We start from the raw sequence: 26318 nt of genomic DNA on the forward strand, positions 1-26318 counted from the left end.
CACAAGGAACAAAGACAGACAAAGACCTTAGGTTCAGCGATCACTAAGCCACTCAGTACAGCAACAATTTAAGATCCACACCTCAGTTTCTCCCTTCATCAACATGGGAATAAAAATATGACCCTTGCTTGATAACCCACACTCATGAAGCTTGTTACATCAGCAGAAGAAGCAAGCTGTAGCAATGGTGACCACAACCATTAGTTTATAATGGCTGATTGCGTTCTACACATGAGTTTTGGAAATAACATCAAATGCAGTGAACAGGCTCAGAGGATTCCTTCTGTCCAGCAGGCAGACATTCTCCTGATGGCTTAGAGTATGTAGCACCCTGATTGACATTTTATTCCTACTGGTCTCCTATAATACCACATTATTTCTCCTACAGGATACAGTAATGCAACACTTGAAGATTTTATACATTCATGCAATGAGTCCAAGTTTATACAGTAAATATGCTAGTGGCTTGTGTCTTCAGCACAAGCCCATAATGTAAGGGCTGTGCTTTGAAAGATTTTGTTACCTATACCGTGCTCTGTTCTGTCTCACCTGGCTGGTAAGAATGGGATTGGTAAGAGCAGCCTGCCTCCGTAAAAATAACAAATCTGTCATGCCCAGGAATCATAAAAACCTTAAATAAATCCCTATAATAACAAGCTGACATGTAAAAAAACAGGGCTATTATTATAGGCTACATCTAAGTACCTGGCAGGAGGCAGAAGAAACAATAGAGAAAAGCTTTAGTTCCCTTCACCTGAATATCCACAGGTTTTACACTGTTCACAGCTGGTACCCCACAGCTCTCAGTGTCCGTGACTCGCTTGTGCCAACCACCCGGCAGGAAGGGAGCACGAGGGAGCACCGTCAGAGGAACTCCATGCTCTCATAGCTGAATCACTAACAAGACTTCAACTGAAGCGTGCCACAAGTGCCAGTGCCATTTAAGAACATGTACCGAGTTATATAGCTTGGGTTATTATGCACTGGAAAAATGTCAATCTGTATGATCGTCATCAATAGCTAATGCTGACTCCTTTGGGATGAGAGAGGTAAACATAAAGATACTGACAATTTTTGATGCAGTGCATTCATTATTTTTTCAAGTCAAATGAGTAAAAGTCTCATTACAATGTCTTTTAGGATGCTTTGATTTTTTGGAGTACAAATTCTTTTCAAGACAATACACTTATCTTTCCCCTGTGGATAAAGATTTTCAATAGGACAAAGTGCAGGTTACTATCAAGCTGTTGACTATAGGACGTCAAGAGGAGCGAGATAAAAACATTTACATGTCTGCAAATAATCACCCTATTTGCACACACAATTCAGACAAGGCAATTTTTTTATTGTATTCATTTTATATCATCACCACACCATTTTAAAACAAAACAAAGTATTTTTCTTCTCTGTTTTGATCTAAATTGGAGCAAGCAAGAGATGGTAATGACAGGGACATCAGACAGGCAATTTTGGTGGAATGGAAGGAATGGAAAGATGCAGTAAGGAAACAGCATGGTTTGTCGTGAACCCATGACGAAAAAACCCCATTGATGACCAAGTACCAGACAGTCTAGCCATAAATGCTAAAGTACAACAGCACCTGTTCAAAACTTCATTCTTCAATGCCTGACAGAACACAGCATTCAAAACAAAAATGGACATAGCAGGCACAAGCTGGTCTTTATGGTAGAATACTTTCACCATACAAAGTTCTGGAAAATTAATCTGAAAAGTTCAGACTTTCAGTAAAAAGAAAAAAAACAATCAAGAGAAATTTAGCCTTGGTATAACTTCACTGTCAGAAAAATCTGTGGCCAAGACTAATTTCTTTCCACTGGGAAAAAAACCCCTTTTCCATTAAAGGTGAGCTCTTAGAGGTTTTATGAAAGCTCCTCCTGACAACAAGCCAGCCCTTACCACCGTGAAGCTCAAAGCACAGGAACTGCTGAATACAGCAGTTGCAGAAAACGGCCCTGTATTGGTGTGCTTCGGTAGTCACCGATGGACAAGGACCATGCAGGATGATCCGTGCCACCAGCGGAGGTTTCAGCTTGGCCTCTCCTAAGATCATCTGAGTGTTGGCAGAAGTACTAAACTTGGGCATGTTTCTCTGCAGAGTTCCCATTTTAGAATCAAGTCATGGTATCAGGTGGAGAATTTATCCTAAACTGAGACTGGAAAGAATCTCAACAGGGGAGGCCAGGGAAGAAATACAGCAAATGCTGACTTAGAGAAAACCTCCCCCTTCCAAATAAATAAATTAATAGTGGGGCAGCTTTTCCCAAGAGACAGAGCAGGACCAGTGGACCAGTATATAGTCAGTGATTCTACTCTAAGAAATAAGAGATCATAGTCATGGACTAGCAGTTACCGTCCTGACCATCATTTCTATCATTCAATGCAAAACCTGAACTTTATAAGTAGTTTAGCTGAGAGAAATTCCCATTTACTGAAATGAAATTTCTCAGATCTATACAAAGTCCAAAAAAAACCCCCAAGACTAAAACCTTTAATCATTGATTAATGGTCAAATTCAAAGTTAAGAAAAACAAGGTAATTCTGAAACTATAAAATCATGCTCACAAAAAGCATCTGAAACTACTAACACAGAACTGCCAAATGGACCTTTTTCAAACATAAAAATAAATAAAAAGGCTCTAGATTATGTTTAGGACCCAGAAGCTACATGCCAAGTCTCACACAGGAGGGAACTTAATCCTCAAAGCTACATTGGGATCTACAATGAGTGTTCAAGTCTTAAAAGCTCACAATTTCCAAGCAGAATTTTAAATCAGAAGGCCTGAAATATGTTAGCAATTTACTAGAGGATTTGCAGAACTTTCCAGTAAGTTTTAACCATTGTAACCTATTTATTTCTAAAATTGCCCCAAATGCTTTTTTTTTTCTTTTCTTTTTCTTTTTAATCTCTGCAAATCTTTTTTTGCAACTCAATTATTCTGTATAATGACTGATCATACTTGAAGGTATTTTTATTAGGTAATATTTGCAATGATGCTGGTATAAATGTGCCCTAGCTATCAAGTCTGCCATTCCTCTAGCTTTTGAAGGATCGGAAAATACAATGACCAGGTCTGGTTTTTTCAATCCTGTGACCACTGGGAAGCTGTAACCTCACAATCATTGTCTCATGGCTCTAAAACACATAATCGGGCTACCACTATGTATTTTCCATCATGCTAGGCATTCAGTCAAGTCAGTTGTTGTAGCTGAAGCAGGACACAGCAGCTTTCTAGTTAAGTGTATTTCCATTACTCTGCAGTAGCTGGTTTAAGTTTCAGGAAAAGATTTTAGGTTTTACCTTTGTCTGTAAGTTCTGAAAAGATCCATCCCCACTCTTCCCTTTGATACTGACCAGCAATACCAGCAGCTGAAGCACTCTAAAGTAGCTTCCCATGATGATGCAAAAACACTGAAGATGGTCTTTGACACTAGTTCTCCACGTCAGAATCCTCTTTTGATTCAATTAAAATTATCTGTTCTTCTTCAAAGAACACAGTAGTTTGGGTGATGTTTTGTCAACTATAGCAAAGCTAAGAGAGCTTTTACAGGACTGAAGGGATATAAAAAACGTGGGAACTTTATGCCAAGATATTTCTTGCATCAATTGAATAATCAATTTTTTTTTCCTTAAATGCTGAATAAATTAATTATTTTTATAGTAACAGAGAATTCAGACAAAAGTAGCAGTAGCATGCTCCTAAAACTGCAGATACCGCAGGTCCCATACAACGTGGCACTAGCTATACAAGCAAGAAATTTTACTTCAGACTCCCAATATACACCAGAATCCTAACTGCGGAGTTTTAGAGAAGTCTGTAAAGATACTGAACAGAAGCCTTCACTAAATGGAAAGATACCTGAACGCAGTTTTGAGAAATTAATTCAGGGAGTCCCTAGTAATATAAAAGACTACAAAAGCCAGATCTAGGTGATGTATATTGGTACACAGAAGGACCCAATATAGTAGGAATAAAACGATGCTTTTTTAGTAAGGCAAGAATTGCATTCACAGTAGTCTTGCATTAGACTCAGTTAGGGCACAGAGTAGGCTAGGCTTAAATTGATGGAAATACACAGCATGAAAACAAAAAAAGTAAATCGAGACCATATCTGATTCATAAAATAAATGGCTAAAAAAATCTCGTCTCAGCAAACCAGCCCTGTTGAGAATCAAAGATAGACCATTTCTCAATTTATATAACTTGGCTGTGTTGAAGTGATAAAAGAGTATTTGCTTGGCTTGCTCCCTCCCCATTAACACAGGCTATTGAATAGTTTCCATTTAGTTAAATATGAATTTACCTGTTGAAACGGTAGATATCCCGTATGTTTCCAAACAGGGCTGATCGCTCTTCTGTCCCCAGGGAGAGCTTAGTCTGGTCAGTGATACAGTCAAGGTAATCCTACAAGAGAAATAAGAAGGAGACCTTCAGACATTTCCTCCTTTTCTAGATCAGTTAACAGAGCTATGTTTTATTGTACAAGATGAGTCTCCTCGTATCAGTTTCACCTTATTATTACAGTAAAGCCTTCAGTAGCCCCTCTGTGAACAGTCAGTCTATTATGAAAGGTAACAGTACTTACCTGTTCACTGAAACCAAGAAAATAACAAAAGACTGAGTGCTAAGTTATAGCCCTTAGACAGGACAGCCAACATTTCTCATGCTACTGATACACAAATGTATTCAGATTTCATTCACAATGACAGTTTAATTGATCATTTAACTAGCTCAAAGAAAAAAAAAGTGAAAATAAGATATGAAGAATGTCATTTAATGCAGTCTTAGTAACAGAAAACCTATATAATAAAGAGCAGAAAGCACACAAGCAACACAGGCCCAGAAAAGCAACCACTGCAAAAAAAAAAAAAATTTTTTTTTTTTAAAATCACAGTTAAGAAAAAATGCAGAGTTTGTAGAGGAGGACAGATCTCAATGTATATACATGCATGGAGTTTAACCACACAAACAGCTACATTGCAAATTATATTGCTGTGTAGTCTAGCAAAGACTTCCAAGCAAAGACAGTGTCTCATCCAGGCACTTTAACTGAATAGGAATAAGACAGCTAGAAAAAGTTCAGATCAGCAGTGTTCTGGGAGAACAACTTTCCCATCTCTTCCCTCGCTTTGATAAGAGCTTAGCTCCTGAAGTGTCACCTTTCATTCTGTTGCTACTACAGTATTAAAATTTCTCAGAAAAGGGCAAACAAATCCAGCAGGCTATTTAACTAACTACAACTCATAAACCAAGAAACTCAAAGTGCTGCCACATTCATGAAGAAATTCTGCTGGAGGATGGAAATAAAGTAGAAGTGAAAACAGCTGAAACAATGTGAAATAAAAATAAATAAAATCCCTTAGCCTGGGGCTAGACAACGTGGTGTGGCAACATCCCAAAAGCAACACAGCATTCCACAGTACTGCAAGGAAGGAGCCCTGCAAAATATCAATGAGACTGTGAAAACTTGTAAGACATAACTGTGTTCCAGAGTCATAAAGAAAAAAGCATTACAGAACACATACATTGGCCAAGATTTATTCTCTGTGTAAATCCCATGAAGAAAAAAGGGTTTGGATCAAACACGGATCTGGCTTCTGGATTTTAGATGCCCTCATAAGGAAGGTTAAGAATTGCAGCACTCAAGCCTCCATCCCCAATCCTTCTTTCCAACTGAAATAGTGTCAGCAGAGTCACAGGTGTAGATTCAGGTTTAGGTACCAGTAGGCTTTCCTGTCCCTTCCCCCTACCCTAATGCTCAATAATCCAGTTAAAGGTACCCCTTATCAACCCCAAAACTCAGTAATTTTTGCCAAGGGAAAGCAAGCAAGCCCATTCCAAGGCAACCTCAGTCTCTTTAAGAGCAGCAACAAGCAGCAGTGGGCCGGCAAGCAGGCAGGTCCTCGGAGATCCATCTCATCTCTTCTGTGATGGCATCTGACCTGTACTCTACCTTCTCTCCTAGCTGACAGCAGCCTCACAGTCCAAGCCTGTCCTTGAAATATATTTGTGCAGTAAGTCATTGGAACCGCATCCCTGGGACTTCCTGAATTTGTCCTTGGCTTTTTATTTACACTCAGAAGCCGCAGACGAGTAAGAGGTTCAGGACGGTGAGGCAGACAGGACTGCAGCAAGCAACACGCAAGGTCAAAGGCAGAAGTAGATGATAGATTCAGGGCTACTCCAGTGATGGCAGTAAACAAAAAAACCTTTTCTGCCCACTGATACAAATCTGCATATAAAAGCAAAGAACAGAAAAGCTCCAGTGGAATTGCGATCCTCTGAAAACATTTTTAGCACTGCAGGAGCACTGCAGCACCGTGAGCTGGTATGACGGGGTGGGTTGCAGAGGAATGGAAATCTTACAATAAGTAACTCCATGCAGTATATTTATTGAATAAAAAGGAGTTCCTTTCAAATTCATTTATCTCAGCATAGCTGGATCTTGGGTTTCTTCAAAACAACAAACAGTCCACAGTTATTTCCAGTACTGTGGACTGTTACAAGCATGACCTGGTCTGTGTTCCTTTTGTCCTCTTACCCCAGTTTTCCTCCGCATGCACATACTCTTCTCAGTCTTTTACCAACTCGTAGTACGAAAGAGGGAACCAAGTACTTTCTAATGCTCCTGCCAAGCAGCAGCTTGCAGGTGCTGTGGCAGTTTTCCAGCATTCCCGTAGTGTATGCCAGCATCAGGTTATACCACACACCCACAGCTTATGCTCTCTTTTGCTAAAAGTTCCTTAAGACTGTGCTTCAGGCCCCCTCCTCCTCCCAGCATCAGATCAGAAACAAACCAGAAACTAATGGTTGGATTTGTGCTTACCTAGAGCGAAGGGAGACTGTTACCTGCTTAAAACACTTGGGATTCAGAGGTACCTTGTATCTCACCTCACACCGTTTGGAAATCACACAGGATTTGGGGACTGCTTTCATGTTTTAGCTTTCTATTTCTGTTAACATTGCTGACTTGAGGCTTGTGCAAGCCTGACAGCTACAGACACGTTTACGTCGCTGTTACATGTGTAAGCAGATACCCGAGCTAGACACGAACTGCCTAACGTTGCACTCACAGTGGAATAGTCACAGCAGCAAAAAGCTCCACATATCCGCATCTATGTCAAAGAGGTGGACGTTGGAAGGTCTGGACACAGTGGTCTGCTGAAGCCCAGGCACAGAGCAGCAGCACATCGCTTGCACTGACTCAGCAAGTGGGACCCTTCTGGTTATACTACTTTATAGAGCATGTGTGCTCTCATAAAGGCTTCATGAACTCATCCAGGAAACAGATGCAGTATTGGCATATAATGTCCTCTGCAAGGACAACACAGGCAGATCAAAGCTACCCAGCCATGGGGGTTTCCCTAATTATTTCTCAGCAAATGGTACTTTACCCCCATGGCAGTCACTGCAACCTCCTGTAGCGTACCAACAGCTGTTATCATCTGAAGCCGTAATGAAAGGTTTGGAGCTACAAGATAACAGGGCAGGCTGCAACCGTAATGACACGGTGCAGAAATCAATGAAATTTATCAGAACAGAGTACTGGCCTTTTTCACTGTATTTGTTTTTTGTCAGCATCTCTGGACCCTCTGTCGGCACTGAATGATTTGTTTATAACCTTTGCCTTCACTAGCCTTTTATTGCTTCTCAGCAGTTATGACAAAATCATTTAGCTTACTGTATAGGAGAAAAACCCACAAATGCCAGTCTCCTTTGATTGATTGATGGAGTAAGGTTTGCTTTTTTCCATCCTATTTCCTGACACTCTCCAAAAACGAGAAGCGTCTTGCCAGACTGCCCTGCCTTCCTTGCTGGGTTTGACATTCTCCCCATTTGTCTTTCATCACGCTGAATCTATCAGAAGGAATGTCTGTTAGAAGCTGCGTATCCTGACTACCATCTCCTCCTCCAAAATCACACAAGAAAGATCTCTAGAGGAACAAAATGATGACAACACTAACCTCAGAGGCTAAAAAAAATAATTATATGAATCAAAAATGAGAGGAAACTGTCAAGAAAATCACAAAATGAGCAAAAATATCTTCACATATTGAGTAAATTAATTTTTTCCATGACCAAACTTCAGAAACTAAATGCAAATTAGTGAGACATTTTCATCTAGCCACCCAGGTTTTCCTTTGAAAACAGACACACACTTAGCTTTAAAAACCAGACTCAGGCTGAACAATAATAAATAATAAGTCAGCCATTAATGTGGCAATGTTAAAATCACACATTCAAATGAGTAATGTTAATGTTAACATGGAAATGCTAAAAAAAAAATAATGGGTAAAAGCCACACTGCCTTGTAAAACAAGGATCAATTTTTATCCTGCCCTGCGAGAAACATACACACTATAGAAGTTCTTAGTAATCCCTTTACAGGGCAGGACTGTGCTTATGTGGATATCACCAAAGATAAGCAAAATTGTTGAAAGAGCAGCGTTGCTGCATATGTACATCTTCACCAAGAGGCAAGCACACACAACACTGAAAATTTGATTAAACATCAATACCAAAAAAAAAGAAGAAAAAAAGAAGGATTTTACCCACCGGGAAACTTTGCTTTCCAATGCCTAAACACAGGCTGCAGGAGAAAGCAAAGCTGCTGTACGTCTCTGGACTTCAGCAAAATGCTCTTTGGCTCAAGAGTGTAGGAATTCTATTAGTAAAACTCAGTCTCTGACCAAAAAATGCTTAAAACCAGGACTTATCAAAACTCCAAAGACTTCTAGTGTTGCATCCTGAGGAGGAATCTGTAATATTAAATCAAGCAGGACCTAAAGCCAGGCAGTGCCATAACATCACTCAGGCCCTAGTTTTCTGATATTCCCTAGATCTGTGCTACTGATAAGGCAGCTTTTACTCCTAGATGCTATACCATACTCATGGGCATATTTCTGCCCAACTCCCCTCTACCCAGCACAGACGCATATAGCCCAAATCAGATGGCTGTGCAGAAGAGGAACAGCTGAAATGGTTCAGCAGCCTTGGCCACCTAAGCACTACTTCCGCACTGCTTTGCGGAAAAGGCTGCAGACCAGAAGGAAAACACCCGACAGTCTGGTCCTGTTTGTTGCCTGCTAGCTAGAGCTAGCTGTGCAAACCATCTACATTCTTGTAACCAAAGAGAAAGCTGGGCAACAGTTGTACAACAGAATATATAACACACTCCCCATTGCTAATTCTGCCAATTACATAAATACTTATATGTACCAGCTCCCCTTTTGCCTGATTTTTTTTTTCCTATTCTTTTTTCTTATTATTTATTTTATTTATGGATTTATCTGGCATGTACAGCAACATACTCTGAATGCCTTGTGGGTCAAAAAATAGCATACTATCCACAACAGGTGGCCAAGGATGCTGAATTCTGATCAGAGCAGCTCACTGCAGCTCTTTTCAATTACTTAAAGTACAGCTGTACCCTGCAAAGCAAAGGTGCAGTTGTAAACCAAACATGCTTTGCTTTCTTGCTCTGGTTCCTTTGGCTATATGAGTCCAAGGACTGACTGAGACCTAAATCAAGCTCATCTCCTTCCGTATCAAACCCTTTTGTCAGGATTTCTCCTTAAAACACACAATTACCTTTGTCGCCATCACCTTGTGTGATGGAAGAAGACAAGCCTGCAATTTCAGTGCAGGTCTCCTGCAATCTGCACAGTGGTTTACTTGGAGACACCTGTAGCAGAACATTTCATGCAGCCAAACTTAACACGTTTCTGACTGCTTTCCTCCCCTCATTTTCCATCTTCCACATTCTTCCTCTTCAGTCTCTGTAACCAGTCAAAACTGGTCACTTATCTATAGGCAACATCATTTTGACTGAAACCATCCTCCCCTTCTGAGAGCAAAAACGCTTGCCCGATTGCTCTTAAAACCATTTCCCACCTCCCATCCCATGTCAAAGCCCTTGCCATTTTCAGCCCTTCAGAGACAGCCTGGCATGTTCCCACGTGGCAGGCAGAAATCCGTGCCTGTCAAGATAATTAGTGCCCTTAACCTCCCACTTCTGAAACTCCTCTGTACGAGAAGCAGAAGTGGCAGCAGCTCGGCTTCAGCATCCTACCTGTATCAATACAAGAGAGAGGGAAGGAACTTTACAAACGCTCTTTGCTGTGATGGTGAGAATTTGCTACCTAGCAGCAAGTATCTCCAGTTCCCACTTGAGTAACTCAACCACTAACCCAGGCTGCGAGTAACACAATCACATTGTCATACAGTAGGCTAATACAGCTAAATACTTACGTTTAACTAATAGGCGTATTTTTAACTGTAGATGCAGTTTGAGTGCCATAAAAATCAGAACAGTGTTTTATTTCTGCTACAGATATTGCACATTAATGATGCCAGTAAATTAAACCTCAAAAACCGCTTGCACTGTCCACCATACAGCTTCTTTACATGTAAAACCAGGAACTTAAATAAAAAAGGAAATTCCTGCGAGCATGTCTTCCCGCTTTCTACTTTTAGTGGAAAATGGGGGAGGTGGTATTTGGTGGGGTTTTTTAAAAGACATCTGAAGCTGGAAAACCCTCACATCAGCCAAAGCACGGACAGGTCCGAAAGATCATCACCTGTCTGGGGCTCTGCACAGCACAGCACGGCCCCACCACCGACCGACCGACGACTAAAGCCAGGGTCTTTCTGAGGACATCACAGACCTGGAGACGCAGCCACCTCTGCTCACTTCAGAAATGGCAACAGAAAGCCCCTGGGCTCTATGCACTTCCTACTTTCCTTCCTTTTCCGTTCGCTTTATGCCCCTCAGTACTTTGTAGGTAAGGCTGCCACTTATCAGCACCAGCAAAGCTCTGCCCGTGTGGGAAACGGCTCCGTCAGGCCTCGCGGGTGGGCTCCGGAGCACCCACTGAGGTGCTTGCAGAGCACTGACCCTGCCGTCTAGGGAGAAGGGCGAGGAGAATACCTCCCACCACCAACAGCCAGCAAGCCTCCAAACAGGAGCGGCCGAAGTAATCCGTATGCTTTTATAAAATCTGTTACTAGACATGGTTTGTGAGTGATTTTTTTCCTCTCCTATGTCTGCGCAGAAGAGCGGACTCTCTGAACTGGCAGGAGGACCACCTCGCTGGCATCAGTCCTCTGACGGGTAGAAGTGGTGGAGGAAGCCATACCACACTCACCTCGGTTTATGACCAGCTTCCTCAGAAGTACCTAATTTACACGTGCATTTGGCGCACACGCAGCCTGTGAGTAACAGCAATAAAGCAGGTGTGATACAGTAAGATGATACTTCACTGACTGCATGTAGAAAGGGCAAAGATTGATGGTAAGAGCACTTGTGAGAACACGGTATGAAGAAAGACTAAAAATAGAGAAGCACATTTAAGTTCTCTTTCCACTGTTTAACATTGCAGAGTAAGGTGATCGTGACAGACTTCTCCCTACACTTTCCACAGTTAGGAATATAGAAAGCCAGTTAAGTTAAAGTTAACAGTATTAACTTAAAATTTACCTACAGAAAAGAAGGGAAAGAAAAAATTTTTTTTTCATGTAGCTATTCCCGAGTGACAGATTCTCTATAATCAACGTGACTTCCTCACCTATATTATAGATGTTAAAACACTACCCCATTTACAGATACTAAGGTCTGGAAGCAGTGACCCCTGATAGGTCCCCTAGGCTTCATCCACATGCATGGAAATCCAGAGGGCGAGTACGTGTCAGCCAAAATTAGCGGTGAGGAATTCCTGAGTCCTAACACTATGCCTTGCACCTCTAAAACGCACACTTTCTTTGGTTTAGGCTGCCTTTGAACAGTTGTGCCCATGTAGAACACGAGCACTGGTGGGGTTGTATACAAAGTCAGAAATTTCTAGGGCACGTCAGTGTCAACAACGTAACAGTCAGGAGATCTTGTCACAGGACTTCAAGTTGTCAGAGCCCAGCTAGTCCAGGGAACTGAACTGAAGCACTTGCCCTGGAAAATTTTGTCAGTGAGAGGTCCCTCAATGCTCCCTAGGCTTTTGTATTGAGTTCATCCATAGGGTCCCTGGGCTAGGACAACAGCCTTGCCACTGCGCACAGCTGGGAGGTAGCAGCATGGCTTTCTGCAGCTGTGGGGCTGCCCCTTACCACTTTAGAGCCCGAGCCTCTAAAACAGGCTCTGCAGATCCTCTTGCCCCTGCCCCAGTGGCAGAGGATGCTCAGGTCAGCTTCCAGCACTGCCCCTCACCTCCCTCCTAGGACTAGAGTGGAAGGAGGCACACGTGCTACAATGCCTACTCCTTCGGTGTAGGGTTCTATGTCCTTTCTTTTTGCCCAATGCCTGCTTTCTTCTTGCATCATCTTTGTCCCCCCCATAAGCCATTTTAGAAGGAATGCTGTGTCTACGAAGCTCTCTGGAGGGTCAAAGCCTGCCCCAGCTGATCCAGTGTTGAACTGCCAGCCTGCTTGGATGGAATGCTTTCACGGATTTTGCCTTCTTCACTGAAATGAATTTTTGCTCTAATGAAACACAAAGTTCAGTAATATTCCCTTGTTCAACTGCAGGAATTTCATGCTAAAATCTCCCATCTTAAAAAGACACCTTGGAAGGCAGGCTGCCAATTAAATCAAACTGCAATTTGATAGAGATGCAGTAAAAGCACTCAAACTGAAACTGGGATTCATGGATTATACACTGAGAAGTCCCCCAAATTGTCCATCATCTGTAAAGATGATACAGGTAAATCACTGGGGACAGAAATTCACATGTAACCCCAGTTAGACAGTTCAGCACACTAAATTATTGAAGTTGTAACCAACTGGGTTAAAACCACATCCCACGTTCATCTTCAGGTATCAGCCAGCACCCACTGCTAAATCACAGCTATAGGAATTTTTCGCAGAAGATGGCACTCAGAATCGCTGCTCAGAGGCGCAGTAAGAGGCAAGTTCAGAGAGTGGATGGAGATCATGGGACGATAACAAATGTTGTCAGTAGTTTATTGACATTACATTAAAGAGCTGTGTGAGGCCTCCATCTAACCAACTTCCTAAAGTTAAGACAAAACACAGGTGAAATAAGCTACAGTAATGAGAACAGCCAAATAAAAACATTAAACAGTAATCAGGATGTCAAATAGTTTGAAGTTGCTAGGCAGATGAAGTGCTCTAAAGATTTCTAAATCTAAGGCTTGACATCATCAGTGTTAATCATCATCATTCAATAACCTAGAGCTTTTTTAAAAAGTACCAGCTCAAAATGTTAATAATTATAAATTAAAAAAAACCCCAAACTCAAAGTTCATCAGGACATGTATAAATTCATTCTCACAACACAGCTTAGCTGGTCCAAGTATAACCTTATTGAACCATAGTCAAGCAAAGCACAGAGAAGTATTAAGGCATATTTAGCCTCTGAATGTGTGAATTACCCAGGAAAGGAACCTGAGTCTTGCGCTGTAGACCCTTGCCCTGTTAAATAAGCTTTCCCCGATTTGTAAGACAAATGAATGGTAACATTTTTTTAAAGGAGATCTTGATAGCTTACAAGCTGAAAGGGGACATTCCAGAAGAGAAATGTTTATTTTAAAACACAAGAAGGGAAACTGAAAGAGTCTGTTTTCCAAAGAATGAAAATGCAAACCCAGCATGTATCTGCACACATCCTAAAACCACATTTATGTTAACCTTAGTAACCACATGATTCCCAGCAACTTATGGATGGCTTTCATTATTACTATGTGAACACCAATGAAATGGAAGCTTATAGTAGTGGATGGCTTGCAAGTGAAACTTTTTAAAAGTGTCTTATTTGTAAAACGGTCTTCTTTTGAAACCACGAAAAATAGCAGCTACCTCCACACCTTAATCTGTGGGAGTGGTGAGAGCAGAAAAGAGAGAGAGACACTGCTATGTGGTTTGTTAAGCCTTCAGGTTTCAAGGTCATGGATTGCTATAACACTGTTCACTGACAAGCAGTATTTAATAACAATGATATAACAAATTTAAAAGTGGTCAAATATTTCCTAAGACAAAAATGGAAATGGCCATAATAAGCAAATACAATCCCAGAAACTACGGTCTGGCTGGAAACACAGAAATTTGTTGGGTTTAAGATAGCAATTCCAAGTTCTTGAATTTCTTTACAGAAATCCCAATCATTCTGAAAAAAACCCGTATCATTCTGCAAAAAAATTGTATCATCATAGTAAAACACTGCACTTCGTCCCTCCTGTCTCTCAGCTCTCAGACCTATTCCTTCCAGTTTTACTGTCTACCCTCTAATAAACCTGCTTTCCCAGACCTGCTGCTCTGCTCTGTCAAGCTTCACATTCCCTGCCAGCAAGCAGCAGCAAGGCGGAGGGCAGAGGTGAACAGATCTCTCTTGTGTTACTTTCTGACTTCCAGAAGGGCTCTATACATCCCACTAACCAGGGACACAGTCTCCCCCTCCAGCCCCAGTACAGTCACAGGAGCAAAGTTTCTCGAGACTCCCCTGCCCACCGCCAGCACTCTTAAACGGCGCACTCTGTATTTAACTACATCTTCCCCTTGCCTCCTCCGTCCTGAAAGAATAAAGCTTTCCGGAACAGAAGATTAACTTTCACCCTTTTATCTATATTCAGTTGCATTTAGAAAGTGGGTAGGAGGTTGCAAACAGCACGGTTGAGCGATTTATGCCCTGTTGCAAGAAAAAGGAGAACAAGAGCAGTGGCAGCCAGGCTTTTTGGCAATTCTGCAGCTCCCTGAAGAGCAACAGCCGTCCCTGCCACTTCTCATAGAATCGTTTGGGTCAGAAGAGACCTTTAAGATCATCAAGACCAACCATTAACCTCACACTGCCAAGTCCACCGCTAAACCATGTCCCTACGCACCACATCTACATGTCTTTTAAATACCTCCAGGGATGGTGACTCAACTGCTTCCCTGGGCAGTCTATTCCAGTGTTTGAACCCTTTCAGTGAAGAAATTTTTCCTAATATCCAATCTAAACCTCCCCTCGTGCAACTTGAGGCCATCTCTTGTTCTTGCTTTCTTAGGAGAAGAGATCAATCTCCACCTCACTACAGCCTCCTTTCAGGTAGTTGTAGAGAACGATAAGGTCTCCTCTCAGCCTCCTTTTCTCCAGACTAAACAACCCCAGTTCCCTCAGTCGCTCCTCACAAGACTTGTGCTCCAGGCCCCTCACCACCTTCGTTGCTTTTTTTTAGGGATGCCCTTCTCTCCCACCGAGAGCTTGAGAAAGGCTCACTGTACATTTATAGACAGCTCATTTATTACTGCAGTACAACTTGCTCTTGTGCTGTCCAAACACAGAGCTAACCTTAAAACAAACACAAAGTTATGGCTATATATTTGTGCTGTCTTACTGTATGCAATCCCAGCCATACGCTGAAGCTCAGCAATCACCTGACAAAGGCAGTCCCTGTCCCAACAAGTTTCTACAATCTAGCTGTAAGGTAAGAACTGGATGCAAGGTAGAGGTAAAGAAAACACAAAGCAGCGATGACATTTTATTCAGTGTCTTTCAAATACTTGGGAACATGCTGAAAGACAGACATTTATGAATGTTACCAGCAGAAATAAGACCGAGTAGTGATGATGTAGATAAGAAAAAACACGCATCAGTATATTTAACCCTGGCTTTACATATTTCCTATGAGGTTAGTTTACAAACAGCTCCCTGTTCGTGTCACAATATAAGCAGTTGCCTTTACCACTTAAGTGGTTTGTCAGGTTACTTCTGGTTGTTCACAACACAATATATTCCTATTGTACAGCTATAAAACATCTTTTCCAAAGCCCAGAATCCTTCTCATATGCCCAGAAAAACAAGGTTTGGGGTTTGGTTTTGCTTTTGTTTTTGTTTCATTTAAGGGTACAAATGATGAGAAGCTTAAAGCATACATAGCTGGCAAAGTATTTTTGTTCGAGATCTTGGAGTTTCAGAAATAACCTCATCTAAAACTATTTAAGATACAAACACAAACAGTTTGTGTATACTTCTATCACTTTAGATTGCTTTAGGATGTTTAATACGGCTCACATCCAGGAAGCAAGAAGTCTGCAGGGAAAACTGAATAGTCCTACTGCCTCAGAAGAAAAAGTCTGATTTACTTTAGGTCTTTCTTCAAGGGTAGCCGGAACAGCTGTTCACACCTGTTGCGTAACATACCTAGCGGTGTCACAAAATACCCCACCTCTCAACAGTCTCCAGTGTGAATTATGGTCCTGTTTTTTAAACAGCAACTCCAGAAACAAAACAAAATATTAATATTCTCCAATACAGCTGCTTCCAAGTTTACTACCGTTGGTTTTTTTTTTTGTTGTTGTTTTTTTTTTAAGCGAAACATTTTTCTGCTCCAATTTATACAGCTGTAACTCTGTTTAAACTTCATGGACTTCAAGAAGGCCTCTTAGATATGTACCGAGATCCTCTAGCACAATTTCGTTTCAGCTATCATATCTGAATATTACTGGAGAAAACTTTCCTTGCTTTTAAGCCATGCTTTCCCTGAGGAGGTCAATCAGAATTTGACACAGCTCTTCCTTCATGGATGAAAAAACAAGCAGTGAGAAAGTTCATCAGCTCAAAAGTATACCAAATACTAACCACAGTTAAACTTATCGCTGTCACAACCATAATATTTGTTTTGCAGGTAATTTAAATTGCTTGTCCAAATTTTCTAAACCCATAAGGATCAATCCCTAGTCAGAAAAAACAGTATGTGTGCTAACCTGCTTTTAACTGCTTTTCAAAGTCACAGCACACAAGTTTCAAAGAAGGAAAAATCTCACTCTGAATATCACTGTTTTACTTTAAATCTAAACTAAGCGTCTTTTCTCTTTGTACGGGACAGGGTCTGCAGCTGGCCCCAGAGAGGAGAGCCTGTTTCTAAATCATCACTCTGTTCATTAGGAAATTAAAAGTAAACGGCCTAAAAATCACGCACTCATCACCTGCGTTCTCTCTTTTTTACTGAAGATTTAAGACAAACAAATGAAGTATGTCAGCAATCTTTGTCAGGCAGACCAGACTTGCAAACCTGCAGTGCCTCTACATGAAGCCAAGGTATTGTTCCATAGCTTTACAGCCACTGATATGGTATGCTAACTTCTAGCCTTAATGCACAGAAGAAAAATACTAATTGTGAGACCACACATCACTGCTCCCTATACTGAGTGAAATAAAAGCGATAAAAACCTCAGAAGAATGCCATCATTACAGTCTGATGATTACAGCAGCACCATAAAATTCTGGATGCTTCTACAGGAGGGACTGGTACAAGCTCTCACATCACACTTATCTTCTCAATAACATTCAATGAACTTTCCATTGAAGCACCCTGCAAAATTTCTCATCTACAAGGGCAACTCTGCTAATCAAACCATTTCTTTTTGGTGGGTGCCAGAAGTCTGTACTGCAAAACAGAGGTACTCTTCTGGAGTAACATCTTTACGTGCAATTTATGTCAGCAATCTAAAGGTACTTTCCACAGGCATGTAGGTTAGCAGCCATAGAAAAAGAGGTTGCAAATGGAAATTAAGCATAAAGCGGGAACAAACATTCTGGGATGCCTTCACTATATTGGGATTCCCACCTTTTGAACCTAGGAGAAATTAATTTAAGAGCTATGCTATCCGAAAACCCAGTGCACAAGGAGCTATGCTTTTACTAACACACTGCAAGAAGTGACAATGCGCACATGCAGTCTCCTGTAGCTGTGTTTTTAACTAATTGCCTAAAAAGTAGAAAGAGACATCCTCTAACCACAGCACTAGAAGGCAGGAAACTGGGAACAATAAAACTCCGATACTGACTTCCTCTCAGAAGGGCTTTCCTTAATCACTGGTGCTGCAACACGTATCTACTGCAAACATCCAATATTTCCCCTTACAAGGCTTCTCCCCACCCCCTGCAAGGGGTATATAACTTCGACAGATTTGCTCGCCTTGGATGAAGCTTTCCATGTCAGAAACCCACCTCCTTGCTAAGTTGTTTTAGGAGATCTCAGCAAAAGCATTCCCCCAGGCTTTTTTGAGAAAGAACGCCCTTTTCTTCCTTTCTGATGTTGAAAAATTTTGGTGACCTTTCCCCCAAGAAGAAAAGCACCACCAGGCTGACTAGCAGGGACAAGAACCATACCCTCACATCTCAATGAGGGGCAGGAGCAGACTGGAGCACGACAGAGACTTAATTTCCAAGACTACGCCTTTTGCTGTCTTTGTCCAAATCTTCACATATTTGACCATTTTGCGGGGAGGGTGGGTGTGGTGGGAAGGGAAAGAAACCTCTCAAATTTGCATATCCCCAGTAGCAACTTTTAGCAATGGTCCTTTGCATGTTTCAGCTCAGGCTTCACAAGGTCTTAGCCCACAATTGCCATTTGCAGATGCTGCCAGTCACATCTGGTTCAGATCTGCTCCTCTAAAGCAAAAGCAGGGAAAAGATTGTTTCTGTGTCTCAGTGACCCTCTCCAAACCTTATGCGATGTGGAGAAGCGTGCTGTACAGTTCCAGGGCAGAGGAGACACAAAAAAGTCCGACAGAAAGATGGGAAGGAGAAAAATGGGAACAAAACTTGATGGAGCCCAGAAGATGGAGACTGAATATTAGCAGAACTTAAGAGGACATAGAAATTAGGAATGGTGATGAAAACATTGTAAGAAGAAAAGAAAGACTTAACAAAAAGCTGAGGTATAGAGGGAGAACTACAACAGACCTGGCAAAAGGACTCTGACAACTTAAGAGAGTGTCTTCAGACCCTCCAAGACAACTTTGGAGAGAGATTTGGAGTCAGCAGACACTAACATGTGAAAAAGAAAGACTAAAAAGTGATAAATCAAATGAGGAGACGAAACAGTATGGACTGACAAGGGATGAGGATGGGATTTATTGAGAGAAGACTTAGGACAGATGGGCAAGGACACTATAGGCAGAAGGTTGTTCAGAGGAGAATGGGACTTTCTAGGTAGAAAGGCTTGAATGACGAGTCTTAAATATAAAAAAAGAAGGGCAGAGGACAAAAGGTCTGGAGAGAAGATGGGAGAAAGACTTCAACTATCCAGTAAGGATGATTTAAAAAAATGTCACAGTTGGAGTGAAAGGGTAGAGGAACGCATTCACATAAAAGAGGTCTCACACATTTCAGATGGAGTTAGAGTTTCCTAAAGGTCAATGTCCATTTGCATCAAATATTTGTGAAATGCACTGACAATGCATGCTTCACTCCCGTCTAGTTACTGTACAGATACCAACGACTGTTTAGTGATATTATTTTACTGATAGGAGTTCTTATATCAAACGGCTGAGGTTCATGCAGTGGATCTAGATGTTCTAAATGGGGTTATATTGCTGTGAGAGTGTGTTTAACATAACATGACAGGTACATGCACTATACTAGTGCGTTTGCATTATTTCTTCATTTTGCAAAGCTAAAACACAAATGAGCATTCCTTTTTCTACAGTTACAAGCATTTGTACAGATTATGAATATGGGCTTCTGACTCCTATGAACTGCAAGAGCAGAACACATTTTTATTATAAACTCAAGGACAGCATTTACTCAGGGAGCGGGGGGAAGTTACTTCAGTAAGTTACTCTAATTGAAGTTTATGCCTGTTCTAACTAAATTACTACTTGAAAAGGTCAGGCTGGGTCCTGAAGAGAAGACAGTCTGCAGGTTCTGCCCTGGCCAGTACACCTGTTAGCATGACACAAGCAGGAAGCAGAGGTATCCGATTTCTCATCACAAACTTGCCCAAAACACGCTTCAAGCTGTACCAATTCAAAATTTTAATTATACTTAACAGATCATCTGATAAAACATACCAAACAATGGAAAATTTCGTTCTATCTTTGTTACAATGCTTGCCTGTGCAAGAATCACAGCAGCATGCCTTAGAACAACCATAATTCAACTGTTCTTTCAGGTCAGACAAAATGGCTGTACTGCCTAGAAAAGCAGTTGTTCTTAAAGCATATCCCAGGGCAAAGGGAGCCAAATAGTGCCTGTATGGCCTCCTCTTACTCATCCTAAGCCCACGAAATACTTCTTATCAGCAATTTAAAAGAAAGCTGGAAAACCTCAGCAGGTCTACAGTATCTAAGTTAAAGATCGGATTAGCCATGTCCTATGAAGTCAATTTCTACATCTGTCTAGCATTTTGGCACTGTTAAGAACAAAGACCACCCAGATACTCAAAAGCCAACAGAAATTATGTCTTTTTAGTTTATTTTTATTTATTTACCTATTAATGACCTAACAGCATTAGGTCAATAAAGGGATCAAAAAGGGTGAAATTCTGTTTTCCCCCATTCACTCCACAGTCTTATGTCAAGTATGATAATTCTACACGTTCTAAGGATAACATAGGCTGAAAGGACACTGCCCAAAATACTAGGCTACGCTAACTCTTAATGAGCTGACTTTGGATAAGATTAATGGTACCAGGATCCTACATGCAATTCCACACCATCCACGTTAATGGGTCAACTGTGTACAGCTGCATATGTTCTTTACATCTGTGTACAACTGATGTTGGAAACCAGTTCCAAGCACATGAACGACAAGAAGGTAATCGAGAACAGTCAGCATGGACTCACCAAAGAGAAGTTGACCACCCTGATAACCTTCTACGATGAAATGACTGGCTTGGTAGATGAGTGGAGAGCAGTGGATATTGTCTACTCTGACTTCAGAAAGCCTTCTGACACTGTCTCCCATAAGATCCTCATAGACAAGCTGATGAAGTATGGGTTGGGTAAGTAGATAAACAAGGCTGACTGAAAACTGGCTGAATGGACAGGGTGGTGATCAAAGGCACAAAATCTAGTTGGAGACCAGTAACTAGCAGCACACCCCAGGGGCTAATACTGGGTCCAGTCCTGTTTAATGTATTCATTAATGATCTGGATGATGAGAGTGTGGATGTACTAAAACCCAAACCAAACAAAACCAACAAAAAAACATCACCACCCCCCAAATAAAAAAAAAAAAAGAAAAATTCCCACAACCCCCTCAAAAAACCTAAAACCACCAAACACACACACACCCACACCCAAAAAGCTTGACTGCATCACAGGCAAACCTGCTATGCTTTACACCAGAAATTTAGAGAGTGGATTCATGGACGCGAGTTTTGACACCCTCTCAGTTCTAGCTCCAGAACCTGTTTCAAAGTGCTGGAAACAACAGTAAGAACCTGTTCTTTTTAAGTATGTTTCCATCGTCTACAGAGAAGATAGCATCAGCAAATTCCTACTACCAGGGGACAAAAAGCAATAGACTAGATCTGTACTGACAGTTCCCAGCTGAGGGTAGAGGGTGACTAAAACAGTACCTATTAATTTCTCTCTTTTTGTTCTTATGCCATCCTCAGTCTGACATGTCTTCAGCTTTTAGCTCTTTGTACCTGGGTTGCCCTGCTTCTCTTCCTCCCTCCCTCCCCCTGCCAAACAACTCCACCCCAAAACAAAAAACCTTCTTTCTATTTTTAGGCTGTGTACATAAACTGCTGTATTGCAGTCAGCTGCAGAACTGGCTAGGAAGCTCCAGTTCCAACCAATTTCATACTCCCCTCAACTTTCCACTTCCTGGGTTTTCTCTCATTTCCTCATATTTTTTTCCTTCTAATGATTTTCTGTCTCCGCTTCACACTGGTTCATTTGCTTATGCCTTCCTCCACTATCTCCCACCTTCATGTATCTCTTCAGTTCCCACACACTTCTTGGACAGCAGCTGTCCTTTGACCCTTCCTCAGCTCCCTTTTCCCATTCTCATCCCATTTCCCAACCAGCTGCCAAAATTTGACCCATGTTTATCTGGAAAATAAGACAAATCAAGCTGCTTCCCTTCATCTTAGTTTGGCTCAGGACCAGTCAGCTAGCTGCCAAGCTGAATGGCCTCAAGTCATAGAGGCCTGGATAGTCAAATCCTGTAAAGCTGCGACACTCCTGCAGATGTCTGTGGAATCTTCCCATCCTTCTCACAACCACCACCCCTGGTTAAGTAAATCACTGCAGCATTGCTAAGGTCACTTGTGGAGAAAAGAATCCTGAGAAACATATAAAATGGGCTCCTCTGTAACACACTTCCAGTCACACCTCCCTCCCCTACGACCGAGCAAAGAACATGCCCAGCCTGAGGTAGCTGGTTCCCCACCATCCTCACCATTTGGGAAGGAGCTCCTTTGAAGCCCTCAGATCCTCAACACTTACCTAAGGAATGCCGCACTGCCAAGCACTCCATCTCTCAAACAGGCTGTCTGGTGCCACACAAAGCTTTCAAGATTCATTATTTATTAGTTGCTGTAGGAAATACGCTTGGGTATTTCACAGGTACATTCCTCCAGTTCTTTCATAACTTCAAGAGTATTTGCCACCTTTACACTACATCTACTGTAGTGATGCTTAAAGTATTTCTAGCAAGCATTTGTTGGCCTTCGTACTTGTAAATGGAAAATCTGTTTCAAGATTTTAATGATAGTTTGCAGTTTCTCAAGTTGTATAGTTTACTGCACAGGAGGATGAGTGAGAGCTAACATTTCCAAAACCACGAAGGTCACGTCCAGTGAACAGTGACTACGCACAGAAGCTGGCTTGCTTCTGCAGCATATGACAACCTTAAACACTCCAGAATGAAACTTAGGCAACAGTTGAATGTAGAGAAACAGCAGCAGCTACAGAAACCAATAATGTTTCGCAAAAAAAGTCTTCCTTGTTAGAACTCTGGGGGGTGGGGGAGGTTAATCATGATGTGAATTTGCGTTATCAAAGCCTTAGAGTTTTTCCCTGCTTATTGCTTGGGGGACAAAGCAAGTTGGAACTGTGGGTGGGGCAAATATCTCTAGCTGAGCGATACTTCCTTTTGCAGATGACCTCATACAGCTACCTGAAGCTATATAGTCTATAAAGTGTATCAAACATGCACCTCCCAAGAAATCCTTCTTTGTGGGTAGTTGTACACACATAGGTTAAGTACATAGACTACAAACAATGGCCAAGGGACTTAATTGTCATCTTCAAAACCACAAAAGAACATGACTCTGATGGCACAATTACAAGTACATGGAGTGAGCAGAACAATCCAGAGAAGGATTCATCCATGATTTTTGCTGTACTAGAAAGGGGAAAAGAAAGATACTGTTCATCTGGGGATTGGTCAAAACCTTCACTGCTCCTAATAAATGCTACACCCATTTATTAGCACCACCCATCCAGCCATAGTATTAAAGAAAACATAATTCCTTCATATAACAGCCAAACAATAGGGTTTTCCAGCAAATACACATGCCACATTCAATACTACAGGCCAAGGACATGGCGTGAACAGACTGCAGCTGTGAGCTGCATGAAAGGGAGAGAGAAAAAGAGAAAAAGGCAGGAAAGAGCTTGCAGGACTAGAATTGGGGGGAGGGTGGAGGGGCAGAGGGGGTGAATCAATAAGTGGGACCCTTCAGATAAAGCATTTAAAGGGGCAAACAAGCTGTCTGCTGTTTGCTTCTCACTATACACTCCAGGAAACAAAGCATTGTACATTTCTGTGGTAAATAAACATTACTGCAAAGAGTTTACCGCTCTTTGTTCACTACAGCTGTCAACTATAGAATGTTTTTTTCTGTTATTTCTTCATGAACACATAGGAACAGCTGAAATTTATCTAATCAAATAAAAACTAGAAACACACCAGAACAATGACGTTACACTAATTTATAAAGACCAGCAAACACCAATTCCATTGTCAGGTCCATCTGTCCTGCTGTGAAATCAAACAATGTAAAAAATAGCATTATGGAACAGTTAACACCATCCTAACCAAGACTCCTACCTTCACAATGCTTTTTAGATCCTGCACATACATCCTCTCTGTCTCCAGAATCTCTTGGACAACTCTATCTACGTAGAGGAGCTTGGGACTGGTGGGCTCTGTGACCAGGGACATTGCACAGTTTTTGCTCGCTCCTTTTGGTTCTGCTTTCCTTGGCGTGCTTAGCCTTTTTTCAAGGCTTTCCTCAGGATCCTCTTGCTCTGCAGGGGAGTTTTTGCGTGGCTTGTTGCTGGAAAATCGCCTGGCTGGGACCAGCTCTAGCTTGATGGCACCCGTTTCTTTATCCTGATTGAACAAGCCCAAGTGGCTGTTTGAAACCAAGGTCATTCTGCTTCCAAAGGAGCAGTGGCTGTCCCTGGAGGAAGCAGAGGAGGAAGTGGAGCTAAAGCTGACGGGACGGTCACTGTCCGACAGGTCCATGGTTTTTTTCTCACAGTAGCGGAAGGCTCTGCTCTCCTCGTGCAAATCTTCCCCTTTGGTCTTGGAGTCAAGGGCCTCTGTCACAGCTGGTAGAACATCAAGAGGTAAGTGGAAGTCATCTAAAAAAATAAACAGAAGGAGTGGGTTTACTGTTGCTGCTCCACATAACACAAAAATTGACAACAGATACTTTTTAAGCTTTTTGCATACAAAACTGCCACAACTCTATTTTAACTAAAGGACAACTTGAACAACGTGATTTGGGGGTCACTGTGGCTCTAATGCTTTTTAGGTGGGGGGAAACCCCCACTGGGGGCTACTACACAGGCACCACATACCTCCTGCTCACATATATGCCTCTGGCATGTCCTTCTTGTGCCAGTGTTCTGGGCTGGGTGCTAGCGGGTGCACTGCCCACACTCAGCACAGGAGAGAAATAAGACTCAAAGATTTTTCCCTAAGGTTAAAAAACCCCCTCTGTTGGGAGCAGTCCCTGCTATCTCCAAACTGAGCACTGACCCTGGTTTGGAGGCTTTGGAAAACTCAACAATCACATAGTGATACCAGACAGTATCTTTTGTTTCGAATGCTGCAAGGCCAATAGTCAAACAAAAACTAAAAGCAGTTATCAATTACCACCCCTGTGACTTATACAAAAACACTAAAATCAGAATGATTTCCCAATGAAAATAATGTAGCTTCTGAAAAAAAGAGTTCCCACAGGAAAGAGTTCTGCCAAATAATTCAGTTTTCTACGGGGAAAATAAGTCATTCTAAAACTGTTCAGCTCAAGCCAGAATATTACCCCCCTGCTGAACTGACCCAAAGCTGTTTTTCAAGTCAGGGCAACAACAAAATAAGATGTCTGTCTTCCTGTCGGCATTTCAACTCTACTTTCTTTTTATTGCCAAAATGCCCTGCAGGACACTGTCCACAATGCAATGCAGACTTCTCTCTGCCCAAGTTGTGCGTGATGCACCATGAGAATCTGCAAAAGCAGCTGCAGGTAAATTCAATACTTCAAGGTTTCATTTCAGTAAGTGTCCACCCAAAAAAAATCTTGCCTCAAACTCAAAGAATTCCAGAACATCTGTCCTGTGAAAAAGGGAAACTTGCGACAGTTTAGGAAGAAAAGCAATCCTGGAGCTACCCACACAGCGACAACCTCATTTTTCAAAAATCATACTGGCAATTACAGCCCTAGACAGCAGTTTCAGTAAAGAAACCATAAAGCCAGTAAACTGCAAATTAAACCCGCCCAACCTTTAAGGTGGCCCTTCTTAAACTGAGGCAGACTTGCTATGCAATTACAAGCAGAAACCTCCTGGACACTGCTCCTGCTGCAGTTGGTCTGCAGGGGGGTAGGGGAGAATTTCATTCAAAGCAGAAAGCCACTTTTTCATTTTTCCAAATAAAACCCCACTGTTTATTTAAAAATAAAAAAAAAAAATCCAAAGCACACAAAAAACCAACTCAAAACAAAACAAAGAAAAAAAAAAAAAAAAAACATGAAAAAAAAAACCACAAAGGCCCAGAGAAGAATATTTGATTTATTTGGCCTATCTTGGATGCATAAGATTTTATTTGTACGAGTAATTAATACTGCCATTTCAGTGATGATGGTACTAAGCTTTCTGTTAAGGAGAAGTATTGCCCTCAAGGTAACGCATGGAATTAACACCGAGAGTAATTTGCTCATTACATGGGTCAGAAGTTGGCCATTAGATTAAAAACCTAATTTGGCACCTCTGTACCCCTGATTTTACCTTGAAATCTAAAAATCTATAGCCTTTCTTTGTGCCAGGTTCTTCTGGTTTTGCAACATAGAAGTGTATTTTCTTACCCTTCTTGAATAAATGACATCCAAGTACAAACTCCAAAATAAAATATAAAGCAATAAACCAGGAAAATATTTAAAACTGAATAATGCAGTGAAGTTCTCTTGTTTCTAAACAGGTATGGATAAGATGTTTGCCTTCCTATTGCTTGTGATAAGAAAGTATGCAATTTTGATAAAGCAGAATGTATTTTTGTTATCAGCTTTGGATCATTTTTCACATTCAGTTAGAAAGCACAATGGTGCTGTGCAGATGTAAACC

The 26318-nt window shown here is 41.5% G+C and overlaps 1 protein-coding gene across 3 annotated transcripts in view; it reads right to left on the reverse strand.

Annotated features, from left to right (window-relative positions):
• PLEKHG1 (pleckstrin homology and RhoGEF domain containing G1) overlaps positions 1–26318 on the reverse strand; it is a 138421-nt gene that overhangs the window by 28230 nt on the left and 83873 nt on the right. For all 3 annotated transcript variants that reach the window (XM_049801267.1, XM_049801266.1, XM_049801268.1), the window contains 2 exons: positions 23800–24338; positions 4324–4424 (listed from right to left, as the gene is read on the reverse strand). In XM_049801267.1, the coding sequence (XP_049657224.1) occupies positions 4324–4424; positions 23800–24338 (640 nt within the window). The remainder of the gene's footprint in view (positions 1–4323; positions 4425–23799; positions 24339–26318) is intronic.

This window comes from Accipiter gentilis, chromosome 5 (assembly GCF_929443795.1).
Source record: "Accipiter gentilis chromosome 5, bAccGen1.1, whole genome shotgun sequence".
NCBI classification, from domain to species: domain Eukaryota; kingdom Metazoa; phylum Chordata; class Aves; order Accipitriformes; family Accipitridae; genus Astur; species Astur gentilis.